The sequence below is a fragment of the Acomys russatus genome, chromosome 29, assembly GCF_903995435.1.
Source record: "Acomys russatus chromosome 29, mAcoRus1.1, whole genome shotgun sequence".
NCBI lineage: Eukaryota > Metazoa > Chordata > Mammalia > Rodentia > Muridae > Acomys > Acomys russatus.
In genome coordinates, this window is record NC_067165.1 from 20,600,426 (window position 1) to 20,623,358 (window position 22,933).

Here is a 22,933-nt window from a genome sequence, read left to right on the forward strand (position 1 = left end):
AAGGGTCCTCTCCTAAAAGCTATGTCTGGAATTGAGATGGAATGGGGGGACTCTCAGATAGAAAAAGAGAAAGGATATATAAAAACATGTCACAGAAGCCTGGTGCAGTGGCGCACACCTGTAATCCCAGCACTCGGGAGGCAGGGGTAGGCAGATCTCTGTGAGTTCGAGGCCAGCCTGGTCTACAAAGTCAGGCCAGGCCAGCCAAGGCTACACAGAGAAACCCTGTTTCGAAAAACAAACAAACCAAAAACCAAAAACCAAACCAAATAAAAAAATTCAACCAACCAAACAAACAAAAAGTTTCATCAAGGGACACAGAGAGTAGTTTAAAATTGATAGTATCAGAGGACTCTATCTTTCTAAAACTGAAGCATTTATAATTTTTTTTGTAATTTCTTATTTTGAAATAATTTCAAGTATATAGGAAACTTATAAACTAATAGCAATTCAGGGAAACTCCAGCTGGTAGTTTGCTGCACTTAAATTACTCAAGTTTATGGAGAGCACAGGGGATTAGGATGTATGTTTAAGAATGAACCCATCCACCCTTTTGGATGGAGTCTTCAAGTAGAGGAAGCTGGAAATGTATCTTGCCCCTTAATTGCAACCAATGCTCCTCCTACCATCTTCTACCACTGGTTTGAGAGACTGCACCTCATTCAGATACAGCCTACAAAAAGAAAGTAAGCGTCCATAAGAAGGTAGTATGTAAAAAATGTAAAGCTAGGGAGCTGGAGAGATAGCTCAGAGGTTAAGAACACTACCTACTCTTCTCAAAGTCCTGCGTCAATCTCCCAGACCTCAATGGTAGCTCACAACCCTCTATAATGAGAGTCTGGTGCCCTCTTCTGGTGTGCAGGTGTACATACAGACACTGTACACAATAAAGAAATACATCTTAAAAAAACTAAAAATAATTTTAGGAGGCGGCCTGGAGATATGGCTCAGAGGTTAAGAGCATTGGCTGCTCTAACAAAGGTCCTGAGTTCAAGTCCCAGAAACCACATGGTGGCTCACAACCATCTATAATGAGATCTGATGCCCTCTTCTGGTGTGCAGGTATACATGCAGGCAGAGCACTCATATACATAAAATAAATAAAATTAAAAATAAAAAAATGTAAAGCTAAGTATAAAGGTACATATTATAATTCCAGCACCTGACACTTGAAAGGCTGAGGCAGGAGGATGGAGAGTTTACAAACAACTTGGGCAATACTATACAGTGAGACTCTGCGTTCAAACAAAAAATACCAAAGTACATTATCTTTGACAAATAAACTAAACACACAATATGACAAAATCGGTTAAAATTAAAACGTTACTTTAAAACATAATTAAAAAAATAATTATTATTACATTTATATTTATATATTTTTTTGGTTTTCGAGACAGGGTTTCTCTGTGTAGCCTTGGCTGTCCTGGACTGGCTTTGTAGACCAGGCTGGCCTTGAACTCACAGCGATCTGCCTGCCTCTGCCTCTGGAGTGCTGGGATTAACGGTGTGTGCCACCATGCCTGGCCAAATTTTTAAATTCTTAGGTGTGAAACTATATTAATTTTTTTTCTTGTTGTTGATTTTTTTTTTCTTTTCTGGAGACAGGGTGTCACCATGTAGCTTGGTTGGCCTGGAACTCACTATGTAAACTAGGCTAGCCTTGAACTCATAGAGATTACTTTCCCCTGCATCCCCAGTGCTAGGATGAAAGGCATATACTACCATGATCTGCTAAAAACATCTTAATGAAATCAGAGAAAGATGGAAGAGCAAATACTTTAGAACACAAGGAAAAAGCCTGGTGAGATGGCTCAGCAGGTAACGGTGCTTACCACCACACCTGATGACCTGAGTTCTATCTTCAGGACCCACATGGTACAAGGAGAACCAAGTCCCACATGTTCTCCCTTGACCATAACATGTGCCAAGTCATGGACTTACACAGACACATCAATAAACACACAAAGTAAGACATTAAAAACAACAACAATAACAACAACAACAGAAAAAACCAAGGCTGGAGAGATGGCTCAGAGGTTAAGAGCACTGACTGTGCTTCCAAAGGTCCTGAGTTCAATTCCCAGCAACTACATGGTGGCTCACAACCATCTATAATAAGACCTAGTGCCCTCTTGTAGTGTGTAGTGTAGGTAACATGCAGGCAGAACATTGTATACATAATAAATAAATAAATAAAATCTTAAAAAAAAACCCAGAAAAACAAACAAACAAACAAAAACCTTAAGGCAGATCTAACTAATCAATATAATAAACAATACCACAAAAGGTACAGTAAGAAGCACACTGAGTTCATTTTCGTTAACTCTTTTAAGACAAGGGCTCACGAGGCTGTGCAGGCTTGTTTAGAACTCATTCTGTAACTCAGGCCACTCTAGAATTTTCAGTAATCCTCCTGCCCCAGCCTCTTGAGTGCTAGGATTAAAGGTGTGTAATACCACAGGCAGTCAGTTCTGTATCTGGCTGAGCACTTCTTAGGAATAAAACTATCTATAATATGCACAAACTCAAATCTCACTCAGACAAACCCTTCTGGAAGAAACAACTTGAGGATGAACTGAAATCAACAAGCGACAGGCCAAACTCCAGGGGTGCTTGCACTAACATGTCAATGGCAGACATACAATGCAAACGAATGTTCACATAGGAGACGGAACAGAACACAGCTATTATATGCTTTAAGACTGCAAGACTATTATGTACAAATAAGTAAGAGAAAATATAAGAAGCAGAATGAACTCAGCAATTGTACCACATATATAATAAGCATGATTCAAGGTTAAAAGCCTAAAAAACCTCGGCAAATTGGGGCCGGTAACGTTTATATAATTCCTGATTGAGTCATGGTTCTTCTTGCTATAGGTAGTTTATTGTTTATATGTGTAATATTATAAATGTATATGTAAAAATAAAAAATAAAAAAATTTTTTTAATTGAAATGGCTATGGGGAAATGACATAATTTGATAAATCAAGAACTTCTATCAATTTGGCTCAGTTTATCTACTAAACAGAAAAAAATCCAACCAAAAAAACAAAGTAACAACAAAACAAGCACTACTGATTACAATGTAAAACCATTCTATAACATATGGGGCTGGAGAGATGGCTCAGCATTTAGGAGAACTAACTGCTCTTGCAGAGGACCCACATGGTGGCTCACAACACCCAGTCCCATGGGATCTGATGCCCTCTTCTGGCCTCTTTGGGACTGGGCATGCACATTATGTGAGTTCGAGGCCAGCCTGCTCTACAAAAGTGAGTCCAGGATAGCCAGGACTATCACACAGAGAAAGTAAATCTATCTATAACTGCTTGCCTGGATAGTAACACTTTAATAAAGGAATGTCAGACTTTCCCAAAAGATATAAAAATAAAGTCACACTAATCAATATAGTCACAGCATTCTGAAAGCAGAAATTATTGGACATAAAAAGATAAACACATTAATAACAGGAAATTAAAATTTTAGTTCTCCTAGTTTGAGATAACAAAGGTAAGGAGGCAAGAAAACAAGTGACAACATAATTAAAAAGGTAGTTCTGATGGATACTAATTTAATTTTATCCTAACAAATAAGTATACTTTATTTTTAAGTACTTATTAAAGTATCAGAAATACTAAGCAGTTATTAGGTAGGCTACAAAACCTACGTAACATTTATTTATTTATTTATTTATAACAAATTTTACACAGAGAACCAAAAGGCAGGTGTTGTTGGCATGCACCTGTACTCCCAGCTTGATGGCAGTACAAAGGAGGAGGCTCACTTGAGCCCAGGAGATCAATACAGGCCTGGCAGTGCAGCAATACCCTGTCTTCCTCCCCAACACCAGTAATGTAATCTGTTATGGAGGCTGAGGATCAGAGAGTTGAAGTCATCCTGGACAATTTATTAAGACTCTGTTTCAAAAAGTTATTTTCATTAAAAAAAAAAAAAAGGTTGACAAGATTGTTGAGTTCAATCTCCAGGACTTACATATGGAGAAAGAGGACAGGACAGGCATAATGGCACACACCTCTAATTCCAGCACTTGGGAGGGAGGCAGAGACAGGTGGATTTCTGTGAGTTCAAGAGCAGCCTGGTCTACATAGGAAGTTCTAGGAGAGCCAGGGCTACATAGTGGACAGTGTCTCAAATTTTAAAAAAGGGTCGGGGGAGGAGATTCTCATTTCTACATGTATGCTCTTACAGACACATACATATGCACACACATAAAATATAAAAATAAGCATTTGAATTTTTTTTTAAAGAACTGAGGATTGCTGGGTGATGATGGTGAACACCTTTGATCCCAGTACTTGGGAGGCAAAGGCAGGCAGATCCCTGTGAGTCTGAGGCCAGACTAGCCTGATCTACAGATTGAGTTATAGGCCAGGCACAGAGAAACCCTGTCTGGAAAAAAACAAACAAACAAACTGGAGGACTGAGTCTTAAAACTGTAAAATACAAGAAAGACTTGCCATATTCTCTAATTAACATCATATTGAAACTAGAACTTTATAGCAAAATGAGAAAACAGCTAGATCTTAATTTAAAAGTTAAGAAGACCCCTGAAAGAATAAATAAAAACATTAATAAAAAATTTAAAAGTCTCTAACAATATGAATTATGGGTAATACAAATGAAGACTGCAGTTCCTATAAAATTATGTAATGAAAACACTATGATTCAGAGGCTGTGCAGAGGCTCAGTGATCAGATGAAAATTCAGTTTTTGAATATTTTTACTAATGAGAAAAAAATAAAAGTTACTAATTTAAAAAAGAGAAAATTTAAATTTACTAATTGAAGAAGAAAAACCTCACAGGATGAAAGAGAAATTACAGAAAGCAAACTAGAAGAACCAAAATAAACAAATGGATCGCTGTGAGTTCGAGGCCAGCCAAGTCTACAAAGTGAGTTCCAGGACAGCCAGGGCTATTATACAGAGAAACCCTGTCTTGAAAAACAAACCAACCAAACAAACATAAGCTCTTCTGCTGGGGAAAAAAATAAGAGCTTCTGGAAAGATGTCTCAGTGATTAAGAGCACTGGAGGCTCTTGCATAAGTCCCAGGTTTGATTCCCACACCCCATGTGGGGGTTCATAACTATCTGTCACTCCAGTCCTCCACCCTCCAGGTGGAACACAGACATGCATTCAGGTTAAAAAAAAAAAAACCCATACACTTAAAATAATAAATAAATAAATAAATAAATATAAATTTTTAAAAAATCAGCTGACTAAACTACTAGCAAGTAATCAATAGGAAAAACGACAATGCAGGAATACACAAAAACAAAACATAAGCAGGCATGGTGGCGTACGCCTTTAATCCTAGCACTCGGGAGGGCGGCAGAGGCAGGTGAACTGATGTGAGTTTGAGGCCAGCCTGGTCTACAAGGGAATCCAGGACAGCCAAGGCTACACAGAGAAACCCTGTCTTGAAAACCAAAAACCAAAAAAAGAAAAAAAGTTGCAAATCTTAGAAAACATTTAAAAACTTTAAATGAAATATAATGTTAACATGAGAACTTGAAAAAGACTTGTATAGGAAGAGAAGCCACCTTAATCTTACTTGGGTATTTTATTTAATTAATTAATTTATTTTTTACTTGGGTATTTTAATTTAAAAAGTAAAGCATTAGAGCTGGAGAGATGGCTCAGTGGTTAAGAGCACTGTCTGCTCTTCCGAAGGACCCAGGTTCAATTCCCAGTAACCACATGGCGGCTCACAGCTGTCTGTAACTCCGGTTCCAGGTGATCTGACACCCTCACACCAATGCATATAAAATTAAATAAATTACTAAAAAAGTAAAATATTAGTAAACAGAATCCAGTGTTACATTAAAAAAAAAAAAACTAGGAATGTTTTAATGTTTGTAAAAAGAGAACTGCTGTCATCAGCTCCTCTATCAACACTAAGAAGGCAAAATCTAACATATATATTCTGTGTGCACATGTGTATTTATGAGTGTGTGTGTGTGTGTGTGTGTGTGTGTGTGTGTGTGTGAGATTCCCTGGAGATGAAGCTATAAGTGGCTGTAAGCCCCTGTAAGTGGGACAACAGTCTGTTGAAGAACAAATACGTGCTCCTAACCAATGAGCCATCTCTCAGCCCTTGACATCTATCTTTGATGAAAGTGCTTATGAAATAGGACAATGCTCCTTAACAGTAACAGAAAAAATGTTCCTAACAACAATAATAAAACATGCATATGTGCATAATACTTATTAGAGAAACAGTGGAAACATTTCTCCTAAAATGAAGAATAAAAAGAGTATAATTATTGCTTTGTTTGCTACTAATCATTCGAAATTAGTCAACATAATATAATAAGAAAAAAATAGGGGTAATTCTGTTACTATGTGTAGAACATATGACTGAAACATAGAAAAGTTAAAAAAGAAGTTCACTTGAAATTCAATAAGCGGAAAGATTAAAAAGTTCCATATAGTATTAAATGTGTATGTGTAATAAAAAAAATGTATATGTAAAAAAATAATAAAAATAAAATTCCATATAGACACTAAAAAGCCTTCATATTTATAAGAACCAGTTATATTAAATATTAAACAAGCACCATTAAATGTTAAACCCATTTAAAAGCAACAAAATGCAGAAACTACCCAGGAACACCAAGAATAAGTAAGCTGTATGTGAGGAAAGCCTAAAAACTTTTCTGAAGCAACAAAATAGAAATATAGTATGTTTTTAGATTCAAAGCAAGATTCAACATATCACAGAAGCCAATTTGTCCTAATTTAATTGATAAGATAATGAGACCTTAGTAAAAATAGCCTGTCTTCCTACACAGTAGATGTAGACACAGTATTTCTAAAGGCTATATCATAAAACAAGTAAGAATGGTCTTGAAAACATGATAGTAGCTTTATCACACACTACAAGTCATAAGTAAGTGATCAGTGTGTGTGTGTGTGTGTGTGCCAACAAGCAAGCGTCTGTGTATGAAAATAGAAATCAGCTGGACACTCAGTAGGCAGAGGCAGGTGTATCTCTGTGAGTTCAAGGCCAGTAGCCTGGCCTAAAAAGCAAGTCCAAGACAGCCAAAGCTATACAGAGAAACCCTGTCTCGAAAAACTAAGAAAAAAAAACTTAAAAAAAGAAGAAGAAGAAGAAGAAGAAGAAGAAGAAGAAGAAGAAGAAGAAGAAGAAGAAGAAGAAGAAGAAAAGAGAAATAACAATTTAATTATGAACTTTGATCAAGAAAAGATTTTTTTGCAGGGTGTGGTGGCGCATGCCTTTAATCCCAGCACTGGGGAGGCAGAAGCAGGCGGATCACTGTGAATTCGAGGCCAGCCTGGTCTACAAAGAGAGTCCAGGACAGCCAAGGCTACACAGAGAAACCTTGTCTCGCAAAACCAAAAACCAACCAACCAAACAAAAACAAAAAACAAAAAAAGAAAGAAAGCTTTTTTCAGCAGTAGGCAGCAAAAGAAGGCAAAGACTCATAACTGGCCAAGTGCTAAGAATATGAGAGTCAGTGCTCACCCTGAAAGAGACATTTACATCAATTCCCCCAGCCCAAAGCTCAGGGACCATCAGAAGAGCGGGCAGAAGGGATTGTATGAGCTGGAGCATGGGAGGAGTACTGTGAAATGCTGACTTCCGGACATGGCCTGGCACTCACAGCAACTGTGGTTACTTCTACAAGACCAAGTCAGTCACAAAACGAAGCCTAGCCATAGTTGAGGCAGTTGAAGGCTGCTGGAGGAGGAAGAGTAATTTTTCACTGGGGGCATGCGTGGCTCCAGTGAATGGCCTTATGCTCTTGCACACTATGGCAGAACTAACTGAAAACAGGAAGTTATTAAAAAGGTGCATGGAGAGGGGACGGGAATTAAGAACCAGGTGAATCCAAAGTATGAAGTAAGGTATACAGTCAAAATACATTTTATACATGCATGAAATTCTCAAACACAAAATATATTTAAAAATAAAGAAAAAACCCAAAATACATAAACCAACAGCTTATTAAGGTGTATGGCTGGCCATATCAAGGCCCTGGCTCCATTCTCAGTAAAAAGAATGAATCACAAGTGGTCCTTACATTAGTAACGAACTGTTTGCTTTGTTTTGAGCCAGGCACAGTAAGTAATTCATGCCTAAAAATCTACAGCTAGATGGCTGAGACTGGAGTATAAGGGCAGCTTGGACCACACAGTGAGGTTTAGGCTAGGCTGAGCAACACATAAGAGCCTGTTTCCAAAAATACAAGACAAATAAAACAACCACAAACCACTTAAAACAGCAAATTTAATTGGCAAAAGTCTAAGAGTTTGATGGCACACATATAAGGAAACAAGTATTCTGATCAGTAAAAAGCATTTATAATCTTTATAAAGAGAAGTCTAAAAATATTGGTCTTTTTTGTTTGTTTGTTTGTTTTTAAGATAGGGTTTCTCTGTGTAGACCAGGCTGGCTTGGAACTCACTCTGTAGGCCAGGCTGGCCTCAAACTCAAGAGATCCACCTGCCTCTGCCTCCTGAGTACTAGGATTAAAGGTGTGCACCAGCACTGCCCAGCTTCAAAATTATAAATACATTTGCCCTTAACTTATCAGTCTCATCGCCAGTAATTTCTTCTTACACATACATTAAATATATGTAAAATAATATTTGGAGATAGCAAGTAATTAAAAATATCCCTAATATACATATAAGGGTAACTGGTTAAAAATTGTCTCTCATTATTTCTACAATGGCAAAATTGCTAGTGAAAAATAAGGGAAGTATGGCCTGATCTGTAAAGATGCAGGGGTCTATGCAGGGATCTGTGCAGGGATGGCAAATGCAAGATAGTAAGCAAGACATACGATGAACCTGGAGCTTATTGCTGTGCCAGGAAGCAAGAGAAGCATCAGTGAACTATCAACTGGACACTGTGCCATAGAATTCCATCCATTCCAAAAAGAAGAGAATGAGAAAAGTCGCCAGTTGGTCATCCCTAGTGAAGTAAACAGCCTGGGAGCAATGAGCAGCAAATACAGCATCAGTGACCAAGTCTGACTGGGATTTATAGAGGAGAGACCTCTGAGCCCACTGACAGTTTCTTCTATGGATTCATTGTTGCAGCACAGTTAGGACTCCCTACCACTATGTCTCCAAGCAGCACACAACATAAAACAGTTATATTTTCTACCCAAAGTGAATTAAACTTCCAGGGATAATGCAGTCTTCAGAAAATACAGGGGATAGAGAAACCAGTCATAAAAAAAAAAAAAGCAAAGAACAGATTTAGGGACACTCTACAATACAGTCTCAGTAAGTAGTCAATAAAATTAAAACAAAACAAAACAAAAAACAAACAAAAAAAAAAAAAAGAAGAGAAAGGTAGGGGAAGGAAAGTGATGCATAAATCATCTTTAAATTCTGATTTGAATCAATTAAACAAACAAACAAAAAAGACATATTTGGGACCATCAGGGAAATTTGGTCCTGGGCTGGGAATTAGGAAATACCAATTTTTTCTTTTGAATTTTCTTATATTAAAATAATTACATTGCTAATGAATTTTTTTAAAAAATCACAATTGCTGGGTGGTGGTGGTGGCACATGCCTTTAATCCCAGCACTCGGGAGGCAGAGGCAGGCGGATCTCAGTGAGTTCAAGGCCAGCCTGGTCTACAAAGTGAGTCCAGGACAGCCAAGGCTACACAGAGAAACCCTGTCTTGAACAAACAAAGCAAAAAATTTAAAAAATTTAAAAAATATCACAATTTTCAGTGTTGTATGTAGAATGACAAGATAGCATGCTGTCATAGAATGTGACTTAAAACATTTGTAGCGAGAAAGAAATATAGATAGATTAACAGATAGAAAAATCTCGACAAAATGAATAATGGATACATACATATGGCAGTTCAACATGTGATTCTCTCTACTTATATAAAAGGTTGAAAATATTTGCAGAAAAGCAGCTAAAAATGAGAATGCAGTTAGTAACATATTAAGCACAACAGAAGTGCCTGGTAATGGTCACTATGACCAACATAGTTCTCTTAAGGATATGAATTTTATAATGAAATGCTGACTTAAGAGTGAAGAGAATAAAAGTGAATTATTTTTAAGACAAAATTCTGAAATGATCACACCAGGGATTTTATGCATTTTCATGTGCCTGCTTTAAATTTAGTAGCATTCTCAAGACAGGTTCTGCATAAAGAAATTATAAATGAAATATAATAAAAATACATTAAGGTTTTATTAGGTTGTCATATATATGTCATACACAAATATGTCATATATGTATATATATCCAAGTATTACTCTAAGACACTAGTACATATAACTATATAAATAAAGGTGTACATACATGCCATATAGAAATCGACTACCCAATTCAGAATATGGTTTTAGCTCCCTTACCATCAATATTTAGCATCATTTTCCACATGGCAGGCCGAACAGATTGATGGAATCCAAACCATACTTCCCTGCCCCCTCCCAGAGGGTGGTCATATCCTTCTGGAGCTGAGAAAAAGGAACGCCCCACAGGCGTATATCTACAAAAATTAAAATGGCATGTTCAATCCTTTCCTTCTAATACTAATACTTAAATCTGCAGGACAGGGGACATTAAAGCAAAAACAATTAGTTATTATAATGATACTTATAATTACAAATACACATGAAAGCAAAAAGCTATTCTAAATGAAGAAACTCATCACCATCTTTTCTTTAAAATTCTCTATTTTCATAATCTGTTAGCTTATGAAGCAATATATTTCACTTAATATTATCACTATTAAGACAGAGTCTCACTGTGCAGCCTAGAACTCAATGTAATACAGGCTGATCTCGAACTCACAGTGATCCACCTGGCTCTGCTTCCCAAGTGCTGGGATTAAAGGTGTGTGCTACCTCATTTATCCCTTAAAATACTTCCTTAAAAATAAGTTAAGAACATTGCAACTTTAAAATGTTAAAGAGTAAGTTATCTACAAATATGTTTTAAGATAGCCATACTAATTATTTCAAAGATATATAGTTGACATATTTAAATCCAGAAATATAAACTGCTTTTTTAATTTTAAAAAACAGTATCCTTCTCTCCTTTCTTCCCATACAAGAGTCTGAACGCAGGACTCCAAGTATGCTGGGCAAATACTCCAACCCTGAACTCTATCTCCAGCCCAAGAGTAGCAATTTCAACACAATCTGACACTATTATATAAAACATGAAATCACTTTTAAAGCAGGTGACTTAAGTTCATAGTGTATCTGAAAATGTTACTTAAGACTTATAGGTCCTAAGAAAGAGGGTTAGGGGGCTAGAGAGATGGCTCAGAGATTAAGGGCACTGAATGCTCTTCCAGAGGTCCTGAGTTCAATTCTGAGCAATCACATGGTGGCTCACAACCATGTATAATGCAATCTGATCTGATGCCCTCTTCTGCCCTGTAGGTGTATGTGCAGGCAGAGCACTAAATACGTAATAATAAATAAATAAATATTTGGAAAAGGGCTAGGAACTTCTCTGTAAAATAACTCATTAGATTAACTAAAGTGTGTGTGTGTGTGTGTGTGTGTGTGTGTGTGTGTGTACACATATACGTATTTCTCAAGCTGCTATTGTATAATGAAAAGCACACAGCATATAAAAGTTAGCCATGGAAGGCCTATACTACTCACGCTTAGGAAAAAACCCTTCATATTTAAAGATGTAAAGAGGAAGACAGCCAGAACCACTCACTTCATGGAGGGCAGATGTCGGAGAACCACATCAACGGCATGGACCGGGTTAGTGCTGATTGGCTTGTCTAATTCCAGTGGCTCAGGCAAAGTCCGTCCTGTCAGTACTTCATGTAGTAGGTGCCAACTCACTCGAGATACAAACTTGACTGACACCTTGAAAGGTCGATCTTTTCCACCTTCCCCAGGTAACGTAACATCTAAATCTACCTGTTGATGGGACAAGATCCAAGTGAAAAATGTTGAAAAAGAAAAATGTAATTATATAAAATTTAATTTATAAAAAGACAACAGGCAAAAATTTTAAAAATCTTAATGTCAAATTAAGAGAATAAAATTGTCAGGCTGGAGAGGCAGCTCAGAGGTTAAGAGCACTAGCTGCTCTTACAGAGGTCCTGAGTTCAATTCCCAGCAACTACATGGTGGCTCACAACCATCTATAATGAGATCTGGTGCCCCCTTCTGGCCTGCAAGTGTACATGCAGGCAGAATACTGTATACATAATAAATAAATAAATTAAATAAATAAATACAATTGTCAAGGCTGATTGATATTCATAGGAGGCCTCCCCTTCTCTGAGGAGAAAGGGAAGTGTAGAAAATTTTAATCAGCAACATGGCTTCTCTGGCTGGAATAAAAGCACACCCTTAGCACACACCTTTAATCCCAAATAATGACTATAAAGTTAGTTTATAGAAGGACGAACCCATGTTTGAAAGTCTTGTCTTGCGATGCAGACAAAATGATGAATCAGAGAAAGATTTGACAGAGTGAGTCAGAATAGGATGTGCCCAACTTGCACAAGAACAGAGAGGAAAGAGAAGCGACTTAGGAGAGCAGCACGGAGGGTGGAGAGTGGGGAAGTTGTACTGGGAGAGTTTTACAGGCAGCTTACAGAGGGAACCAGCTAGACACAGCTGAAGACAGATGACCCAGAGAATGACAATGAGCCAGAAGATTAGAACTGATTGCTAGAGTTAGTTTGATGCCAAGCAGAGCAATTCAGTCAGAAGGTGAGAGAAGCCTGTTCGAATTAAGTCAGCTTGGGGAGTAGTTTGAGTCAGAACAGCTGAGTTGAACCAGCCAGCCAGAGTTCAGAAAGAGCTAGAAAGCGTGATCTTATTCCTCAGTAAGTCTCAGAGGCTGAAAACATTCTAGGCCTAGATAATATTGCACAAAGACTAGAAGCTTCCAGGATTAGGCCTAGATTAGTAGACAGAGGCAATAAGCCTTGGAGATGACTCCTGAATCCAGAGAATAAAAGATACTTTTACAGAGAGGAAGGGTGGTGAGATGAGAGAAAGGAACTGGGAGGAAAAGAGGGAGGGGAATCTGTGAAAGTAAAGTAAATAAATAATAAAAAATTTTGAATACATAGTTTATTCATGGCAGTTATAGTCATCATTCTAAAATGCTGGAAACTACTTAAATATACTAACATTTAGGCAGCTATTAAAAAAAAGAATGAAGATCTTTTGAAACTGTTATATGATCATTTCTCAGTTATATTATTTTAAAAAAAACAATATAAAAGACATCTTTTGTATAGGAAGGGAAAAATGAGAACATACTCATGAGGCCAGGCATGGTGGCTCATGCTTTTAATCCTAGCACTTGGGAGGCAGAGGCAGAGGCAGAGGCAAGTGGATTGTTGTGAGTTCAAGGCCAGCCTGCTCTACAAAGCAAGTCCAGGACAACCAAGGTTACACAGAGAAACCCTGTCTTGAAAAACCAAAGAGAGAGAGAGAGAGAGAGAGAGAAAGAAAGAGAGAGAGAGGAGAAAGAGAGAGAATACTCATGAACCTGCTTGATTTTGCAACACACACACACACACACACGGACACACACACACACACACACACAGAAAGCATGAACCAGAAACCAAGAAACTGGTTAATTTCCAAGCAATGGAGGGAATAGACTGGAAGAAATAAAGGGAGAAGCAATGCCAGTGTATTTTGGGGGTGACATTGGGGAGCATTCTAGAATTCAAAATCATCAGGGTGTCACCTCAGCTATATGAGAGGCTGAGGCTCAGGAATCACTTGACTCAAAAGTTCAAGATGAGCCGGGCGTGGTGGCGCACGCCTTTAATCCCAGCACTCGGGAGGCAGAGGCAGGTGGATCGCTGTGAGTTTGAGGCCAGCCTGGTTTACAAAGCTAGTCCAGGACAGGCAAGGCTACACAGAGAGACCCTGTATTGAAAAAAAAAAAGTTCAAGATGAACAAGTATGAGGCAGACATAGTGATCCATGCTTGTAATGCCAGAACTCAGGAAGCAGAGGCAGGCAGATCTCTGAGTTGGAGTCCAGCTTGGTATACTATATGAGTCCTTAAAAGTTATTTTTTGCATCAAAACTAAAAACTGTGCATCAGCTGGGCATGGTGGTGCATGTATTTAATCCCAGCACTTGGGAGGCAGAGGTAAGTGGATTGCTGTGAGTTCGAGGCCAGCCTGGTCTACAAAGTGAGTCTAGGACAGCCGAGGCTACACAGAGAGACCCTATCTGGAAAAACCAACAAAACAAAACAAACAAACAAAAACAACAAAATAATAAAAATCCCCAAAAACCTGTGCATCAAAGGGCACAACTGATGGGGAAAGACAGTCTATGAAATACCAAAAAATATCTTTGTAAAGTATATATATGAAAAGGAGTTATTAAATATTTTTCAAAACTCCTATAACTCATTAACTGCAAAAATAAAAACCCAATTTAAAAACTGAACAAAATAGGGGCTGAAGAGATGGCTCAGCGGTTAAGAGCACTGGCTTCTCTTCCAAAGGTCCTGAGTTCAATTCCCAGCAACCACATGGTGGCTCACAGCCATTTATAATGAGATCTGGCGTCCTCTGCTGGCAGGCAGGCCCACATGCAGGCAGAATGCTGTATACATAATAAATAAATAAATCTTAAAAAAAAAATTGAACAAAGTAGCCAGGCGTGGTGGCGCAGGCCTTTCATCCCAGTACTTGGGAGGCAGAGGCAGGTGGATCGCCGTGAGCTCAAGGCCAGCCTGGTTCAGGACAGCCAAGGCTACAAAGAAGACCTGTCTCGAAAAACAAAACAAAACAAGACCAAAAACAAACAAACAAACAAAAAGAACAAAATACATGAATGAACTTTTTGTTTGTTTGTTTTTTGAGACAGGGGTTTTCTGTGTAATGGCCCTGGCTGTGCTGGGATTCTCTTTGTTGGCCAGGCTGGCCTCTCAGTGATCCACCTGCCTCTCCTCCTGAGTGCTGGGATCAAAGGCATGAGCCACCACACTCAGCCTTGAATGGACTTGTTGATGAACATAAAAATGACCAATGAACATATAAAAATAAGTTCAATATCACTACGTTGGAGAAAATCCAAACCAAAATGAAACTGGGCCTGGATGTACAGACTTATAATCCCAGCTCCACAGAAAGCAAAGGCAAGAGGATTTTAATATGCTAGCCTTGTACTATAAAAGGCCAAAGGTCAGCCCTGGGTTATACAATGAGACCTGAATGGTGTCTATCAACAGAAAACTAGGTAAACAAAATGTGTTGTATAAATGTAACAGATTTATTTTTTTTTAATCTTTTTTTAAACTTTTTAAATTTAATTTAAATTTATGTGCATTGGTGTGAGGGTGTCAGAGCTTTGGAGTTACAGATAGTTGTGAGCTGCCATGTGGTTGCTGGGAATTGAACCCGGGTCCTTTGGAAGAGCAGGCAGTACTCTTAACCACTGAGCCATCTCTCCAGCCCGTAACAGATTTATTACTCAGCCTTGAAAATGAAATTCTAACGTATGCTACAATATGGATATAATTTGAAGACATAAGGCTAAGTGAAATAAGCAAGCCACAAAGGATAAATGCTTCATTTATTACTTACTTATGTACCTAGTGATGCCAAATTCAGACACAGAAAGGAGAATGCTGGATGCCAAGGGTTTAGTAGGTGCAGAGTTTCAATTTAACAAGATGAAGACAGTTCTGGAGTGGATTGTGTTAATGATTATATATAACATCGTAAAGGTACTTGACAGTACTGACTTGTACTTTTAAAATGACTAAGATGTTATTTGTATTTTACAAGTAAAAACAACAAAAACAAAAAACAAAACAAGGAAACCCCAACATTGCCCCTTAAGATAACTACAAGGAGAAAAAGAAGATCTTGGTAGGAAAAACTGGCAGAATTCAATCAAGTAGTTAAAGTTAACATCAGCATTAATAAAACAAATATATACTATGTACCTCTGAGTACAGTAATTACATGCAGTAATAGATGGAGAACATTTCTGTAATCTTCTAGACAAAAATATATAAACAAAACATAACCTGGGGAGCTGGGCATGGTGTACACCTTTAGTTGTAGCACTCAGGGAAGTAGAGCAGGCTCTAAGTTTGAGGACAGCCTAGCCTACAAAGGGAGTCTAGGAAAGCCAAGGCTACACAAAAATCTTGTCTTGAAAAACCAAAACCAAATCCAAAAACAAAAAACAAAAACAAAAAAAGAAGAAAGAAAGACAAACCAAAAACATAACCTAGGGGAAGGAGATGACAAATATACCTCAGGGTCAGTCTGAAAAATAACTTACCTATGATGTTTAATCATATTTACATCATAAAATAAAAGAAAAAGGGCTAGAGAATTGTTCCACAATAAAGACTAAAGGCATGCGATGCCTATTAGCACGATCCTAGACTAGCTTCTTTATCAAAGGAGGGAAGACACTAAAACATATTTAAAACAACGGGCAAAACTAGAATATCCATTGTCAATTGGTGGCCCATGCCTGTGATCCCAGCATGGGGGAGGCGGATCTCTGTGAGTCTGAGGCTAGTCTGGTCTACAAAGCAAGTCCAGGACAGCCAGGGCTACACAGAGAGACCCTGTCACTATTAATGATACTCTACTCTGCTATGCTTGCAGACAGGAGGCAAGCAGAGTTGTCCTCTGAGAGGCTCCACCTAGCAGCTCAAAACAGATGCAGAGATCCACAACAAACATTGGGCAATACATAGGGAGCCTTATGGAAAAGTTGGGGGAAGGAAGTTCCTGGAGGTGACAGGAACTTCACAAGAAGACCCACAGAGTCAACTAACCAGGGCCCAGAGGGCCTGCTGAGACTGAGGCACCAACCAAGGACTTCTCAGGGACTGGACCTAGGCTCCCTACAAAGGTGTAGCTAATAGGCAGCTCAGGCTTCATGTGGGTCCTCTAGTAAGGGGAACAGGGGCTGTCTCTGACATGGACTCTCCTGCCAGCTTTTCAATTACTTCCCCCTGATGTGAATGCCTTCAGTCCTGATATGATTTGATGAGTTGGGGTGGATGGGAAGTGGGGCTCCCCTTTTCTGAGAAATAGGGGAATTAAGAAGGAATGGGGCTACAGCCAGGATGTAAAGTGAATAAATAAATAAATAAATAAACTTTTTAAAAAAAAGCATTTTGTCAGTATTAGATTTAATTAAGTTGGTAAATACAGTGTAGTTTTTAATCCTTATTCTTAGGCAATAATATATATTAAAGTATTATTAATGAACATAATGTATGCAACCCAATTGTGAATGGTTAGGGCAAAGTAAGCATGTATGTGTATTTCTTTATATCAATATGCCTACAGCTATAAGGAAAGAGCAAAAACAAAAAAGTTAAAATTAGAGCAGCAAATGTTAAGGACATTAGTGAATCTGAGTAAAGAGTATATGAGTTTTCTGCATTGTTCTTGAAACTTTTCTGTAACCTGAAATTATTTCAACAGAAGCTTAAAAATGATCATATTAATACAGATTATAATTTAAGTGGTAGTAAGATCATTTAAAGGGAGATATAGGGGCTGAGGAAATGGCTCAGTTGTTAAGAGCACTTGTTCTTGCAAAGGACCCAGGTTTGGTTCTCAGCACCCACATGGCTGCAGACAAGTAGCTATTAACTCCAATCACAGGGGATCTAAAGGCCTTTTCTGGCCTCCTCAGGCACTGCACAAACATGGTGCACAGACATACATGTAGCCAAAACACTCATATAAATTAAGAATAAATGAGTAAATTGTATAAAATAGTAAGTGAATTTAAGAACTAATAAAGGAAACACAGCACAAGCATGGCTTTATAATAAAGACTCACACCTTACCCCAGTAGTCGCCACAGGAAGTGGATTGGCTGTGTAAAGGCTTCTTTTTCCATCATAAACTGGTCTACGGTCTCCAAATATAGTCACTTTAAAATGCTGAACCATTGAGTCAACTACTTCTCTAAGAAAGGGGAAAAAACACATTCACATAATCCTCTGCAAGATGAAACACAAAAGTATTAGTTTAAATAGTTCCTGGCACTGTTTAATGACCTCAAAATAAGATTTGCTTTCAGAACCATAGCTTAAAATAGCAGAAAGACTGATGGCTGGCAAAGGATGACACATATTTCCCAGGCAAAAGGAAGAATAAATCCAATAAAGGAATCATTTTGGGATACTGTTGACCAGAAAACTATTAGAGTTTGGTTCAAAAGCCCTTTCATCTTCTCTAAGTACTCCCCAACTTTACCTTTGTTTGTGTTCTTTGCATTGTGCTAAAATATATCTTCTCTGTATCTCTATTTGGAACAATCAGTCTATTGTATCATAATTCTATTCCGCATTCCTACAGTGAGTTTCCTGAGAGCAACAAACACATCTATAGTCCTCATGCTCCTCACTCTTACTGCCTAATCAGTGAGGGGTGTGGCTTAGTGGTAGAACATTTGCTTAGCACACACAAGGCCCTATGTTTACTCCCCAGTACCACAAAAAGAAAACTCTATTTTCACTCAGCAAACATTTTGATTCCAATATACAATAACATGGAAAGACTGTAAAGATTTACATTGACAAAATTATAGACTATAAAGAATTATATCAAGTACTTACAAAGCAACGTATCATTTTATTTACAAATGCGTTAAGACAGGGAAAGACATCTAAAGGATATATGCTAACTTATGTCTAGACAGAACTGTTTACACAATCTCAATACATCACTTGTACAATACTAGTATGATTTGAAGTAAAATTTTAAAAAATTGAAATCTAGCCCAGGCAAGAGGAAGGGAAAGGGAGAGAAGGAAATCAGCATTTTCCAGGAAAAAAAGAAAGAAAGGAAGGAAGAAATCAAGCTGACTTGGTTCCCAGAAATTTTTCCTATACAGAACAAAAGTCTATTTCCCACTCTGCTCTTCAAAGTTTCAGTTTTATTGAAGCTATTTTAAATCAATACCATGTCTTTCATGTGTAATATGACACCAAAGATTTGCTGCATCTATCAACTTTGGGATTCCATAAATTTCAAAGACTCTGCTATTTAAAGTTTCCTTTTACAGCCATTACTACGAAGTCCAATTTTTTTTTTTTTTTTCCGAGACAGGGTTTCTCTGTGTAGCTTTGGCTGTCCTGGAGTCACTTTGCAGACCAGGCTGACCTCAAACTCACAGTGATCCGCCTCTGCCTCCCAAGTGCTAGAATTAAAGCTGTGCAGTACCACACCCAGTTTAGAACTACTTTTTCTTTCCTTTAAAGATTTATTTATTACTTATACAGTATTCTCCATGCATGTAGGCCAGAAAAGGGTACCAGATCTCATTATAGATGACAATGGGCCACCATGTGGTTGCTGGGAATTGAACTCAACCTCTGGAAGAGCAGACGGTGCGCTTAACCTCTGAGCCATCTCTCCAGTCCAATTTTTTAATATGCCACTGCCAAATAAATCAGACAGATCTCATTTGTTAGATGTTTCTTAATTTGGGGGGTTCTGTTTTTGTTTTTAACTCAACACCCGTTTTTAAGCTTACCAATTCCTAGAAGCCCCAACCACTCCATCAAAATGGTAGAGGATATCTCAGAGATCAAAAACATTCTGCTTCGATATACAGCACATAGTATTTCCTTAATAAATTTTGTAGTAGGAGACAGTCAGTCTACTTCAATGATTTCCCAAAACTGAATAGGAAATTTCTAAAGCTGAATTCAACAAGTTTATTCCTGAGTTAAACCTGGTTTCATTCTGTTATTACTTTAATTAATTCCCAACCTTGAAAGCTGGCTGACCTCTTTACCTGATGCCTGGCTGACTGCACCTCCCTGCAGCATTAGTAACTCCAGTCTTTACTCCATTCTGAACTACCACCACCTGTAAGACTTTTAGTTCTAGTACTTGGATTAATTAAGGTTTTTTTTTTTAAATGTCTTTAGTTTTTGTCTCTATATCACTGCTAAATAAATCCCTATGCTACATTTTTATTCCTAAAATACAAAAACCTATGTTAGGGTGGGCATGGTGGCACATGCTTTTAATCACAGAACTGGGAGATAGGGGCAGGTAGATCTCTGTGAGTTCCAGGCCAGCCTGGTCTACAGAGAGGAAAACAAACAAACAAACAAAGCTGAGCCAACCATCCTTGTCAGTTCTTGACACACAAACCCCCTCTAACTAACTGATTTCCTTCCCAGTATTTCCATGTACTATTTCCATTCTCCTTCTGAAGTGCTTGATAAACCATGTATATGTTCTTACCTTCTATACTTGATTTTTAAAAATCTATCCTTACTGCTGTGGCAAGATCAGTTTCTTTAGTAGTTATTTTTCAAAATTATTTTCAAAGGCTCTATCTGTGAAAAGCATTTGCAAATGATTTAAAAGTCACTTTATTTTTGACTGATACAACATACTTTACATTATTTAGACATTCTCCCATTGAGCAGACTTTACTTATCTAACTGCCAGCTCTAAAAGAAACACAGCTGCGCTGGGTATGGTGGTGCATGCCTTTACTCCCAGCCCTTGGGAGGCAGAGGCAAGTACATCACTGTGAGTTTGAGGCCAGCCTGGTCTACAAACTGAGTCCAGGACAGTGCTACACAAGAGAAACCCTGTCTTGAAAAAACTTAAAAAAAAAAAAAAAAGAAAGAAAGAAAAGAAAAAAATGAAAAGAAAAAGCCTTTATAAGATTGGGCTATGAAGCCGGGTGTGGTGGCGCACGCCTTTAATCCCAGCACTCAGGAGGCAGAGGCAGGTGGATTGCTGTGAGTTCCAGGCCAGCCTGGTCTACAAAGCGAGTCCAGGACAGCCAAGGCCACACAGAGAAACCCTGTTTCAAAAAAACCTAAATAAATAAATAATTGGGCTATGAGAAAGCCTGTAGGGTATTTTCTGAATTGGTGATTGGTGGGGGAAAACCCATGTGGATGGTGCCATCCCTGGGCTGGTGAGCTCAGGTTCTCTAAGAAAGCAGGCTGACCAAAGCCATGAGGAGCAAGCATGGCCTCTGATCAGCTCTTGCCTCCAGGTTCCTGCTCTATTTTGAGTTTCTGCCCTGACTTCCTTTGATGGATAAACAGTAATATAGAAGCACAGGCCAAATAAATCCTTTCCTCCCCAACTTGCTTTTTGGTCATAGTATTTCATCACAGCAATAGAAACCCTAACTAAGACAATGAAATATTAAAATGGAAAAAATTACAATGTTAAAAAAAAAGCAAAAAATGTAAAAGAAATCATGCTCACTGGGTGGTGGTGGCACACACCTCTAATCTCTTGGGAAGCAGAGGCAGGTGGAACTTTGAGTTCAAGGCCAGCCTGGTCTACATAGTGAGTTCCTGGACAGCCTAGGCTACATAGAGAAAAACTTGTCTTGGGGGAGAAAAAAAGGAGAGAGAGACAGAGAGAGAGAGAGAGAGAGAGAGAGAGAGAGAGAGAGAGAGATCAGGCTCAATAGAATATATTTAAATTATTATTTAAAGGAAGATTTTGTATGTCTATGTGTATGTGTGTGAGGTATGCAAGTATGTGTGTGTGTGTACACATGCACATGTGTATGCATAAGTGTGGATGATGATCTAAGGGATTGAACTCAGGTCCTCATTCTTGCAAAACGGACCCACAAATATGTTTCAAATATAACAGAGATTTTAAATAATAAATGGATATAACACAATGTATTATCATCAAATACAATAAACTGGGTTTGTGTTGTGTTTTTTGAAAAATAATAATAGGTTATCACTATAGCCCAAAGCTGGTCTCAAATTCATACCAACCCACCCACTTCAGCCTCCCTCCTAACTGCTAGGATTACAGGTATGAGTCAACACACTGAGTGTAGGGGTAACTTCACACTGTGTGAAGGAATGTCTCTGTATCTTCAGTTGCTAATTCTGTACCTGCAAAAGGCTAAGTGCAGGCAGGATGTTGGTATTGTCATTTCTATGGCTCATCGCAGGGTTTTCTATTTTGTAACTGTGTGTCCCTCCTCACTTGCCCTGAGGCTGCCTAAGAGACTGTCAGGTGTTGGCTTACTGCTGGTTGGTTATAATAAAGAGTTGATGGCCAATATCTGGAACAGGAAGTAGAGGGCAGGTAGAGAGAGGGACACTGGGAGAAGAAAGAAAGGTGGGGAATTTGGAAGCAGACAGGGAAGGGACACACAGATGGAACAGGAGCAGAGAGGTAAAAGAGCTAGCCATGCGGCATGTAAGTCATAGCTAGAATAGTCAGGTCAAGTTTAAACAGTAGCTGGAAGACTGCCCCAGAAAAAGGCCTAAGCTTTAAACTATATAAAAGTCCTCATGTCATCATTTATACTACTGGCTGGTTTGAGGAAGTCCACTATAACCTAGCTTTCAAACATTCTAATACCAAAATTGAATTCTAGCAATCAAAGGGAACTATTAACTGAATTTCAATATAGTACAGTTATGGAATATCTGTCTTATAACAATGGAAGTGATGAAGGTAGGAATATAGTCTCTTGATTTTTTTTGTTCAAATGTAGATCGTTTAGCAGAACATTTGTACATATTGTTAAAAAAATTTCTTAGCTTCATAAGATGTGAAACTACAATATTAAAATGCATAGAATTTAACTTGAAAATTTTAAATCATTTATTTTGTATATTCATGTATGTATGTATGTATGTATGAGGGCAGGTACATATGCCATGGCATGCATATGGATGCCAGAAGACAACTTGTAAGAATCAGTTCCCTCCTATATGTCATGTGGGTCTCAGGTCATTAGGTTTGGCAACAGGTGCTTTTACCCACTAAGTGATCTTGCCAGCATTTTATTTAAAATATGGAATCTTACTGTGTAGCTCTTGCTATATTGGAACTTACTATGTAGACCAGGCTGCTTGGAACTCACAGAGATCCACCTTCCTCTGCCTCTGTGCAAGGATTAAAGGCGTACACCACTATACGA

At 38.2% G+C, this 22,933-nt stretch overlaps 1 protein-coding gene across 2 annotated transcripts in view; it reads right to left on the reverse strand.

The window, feature by feature from the left end:
• LOC127211972 (protein argonaute-3) overlaps window positions 1-22,933 on the reverse strand; it is an 86,703-nt gene that overhangs the window by 47,401 nt on the left and 16,369 nt on the right. The window contains exons 3-5 of one of the 2 annotated variants that reach the window (XM_051172062.1): window positions 17,832-17,952; window positions 11,715-11,923; window positions 10,388-10,524 (exon numbers count right to left, since the gene is read on the reverse strand). In XM_051172062.1, the coding sequence (XP_051028019.1) occupies window positions 10,388-10,524; window positions 11,715-11,923; window positions 17,832-17,952 (467 nt within the window). Of the gene's footprint in view, window positions 1-10,387; window positions 10,525-11,714; window positions 11,924-17,831; window positions 17,953-22,933 lie in introns of those variants that run through there. The other variant, XM_051172064.1, reaches the window with a different exon arrangement.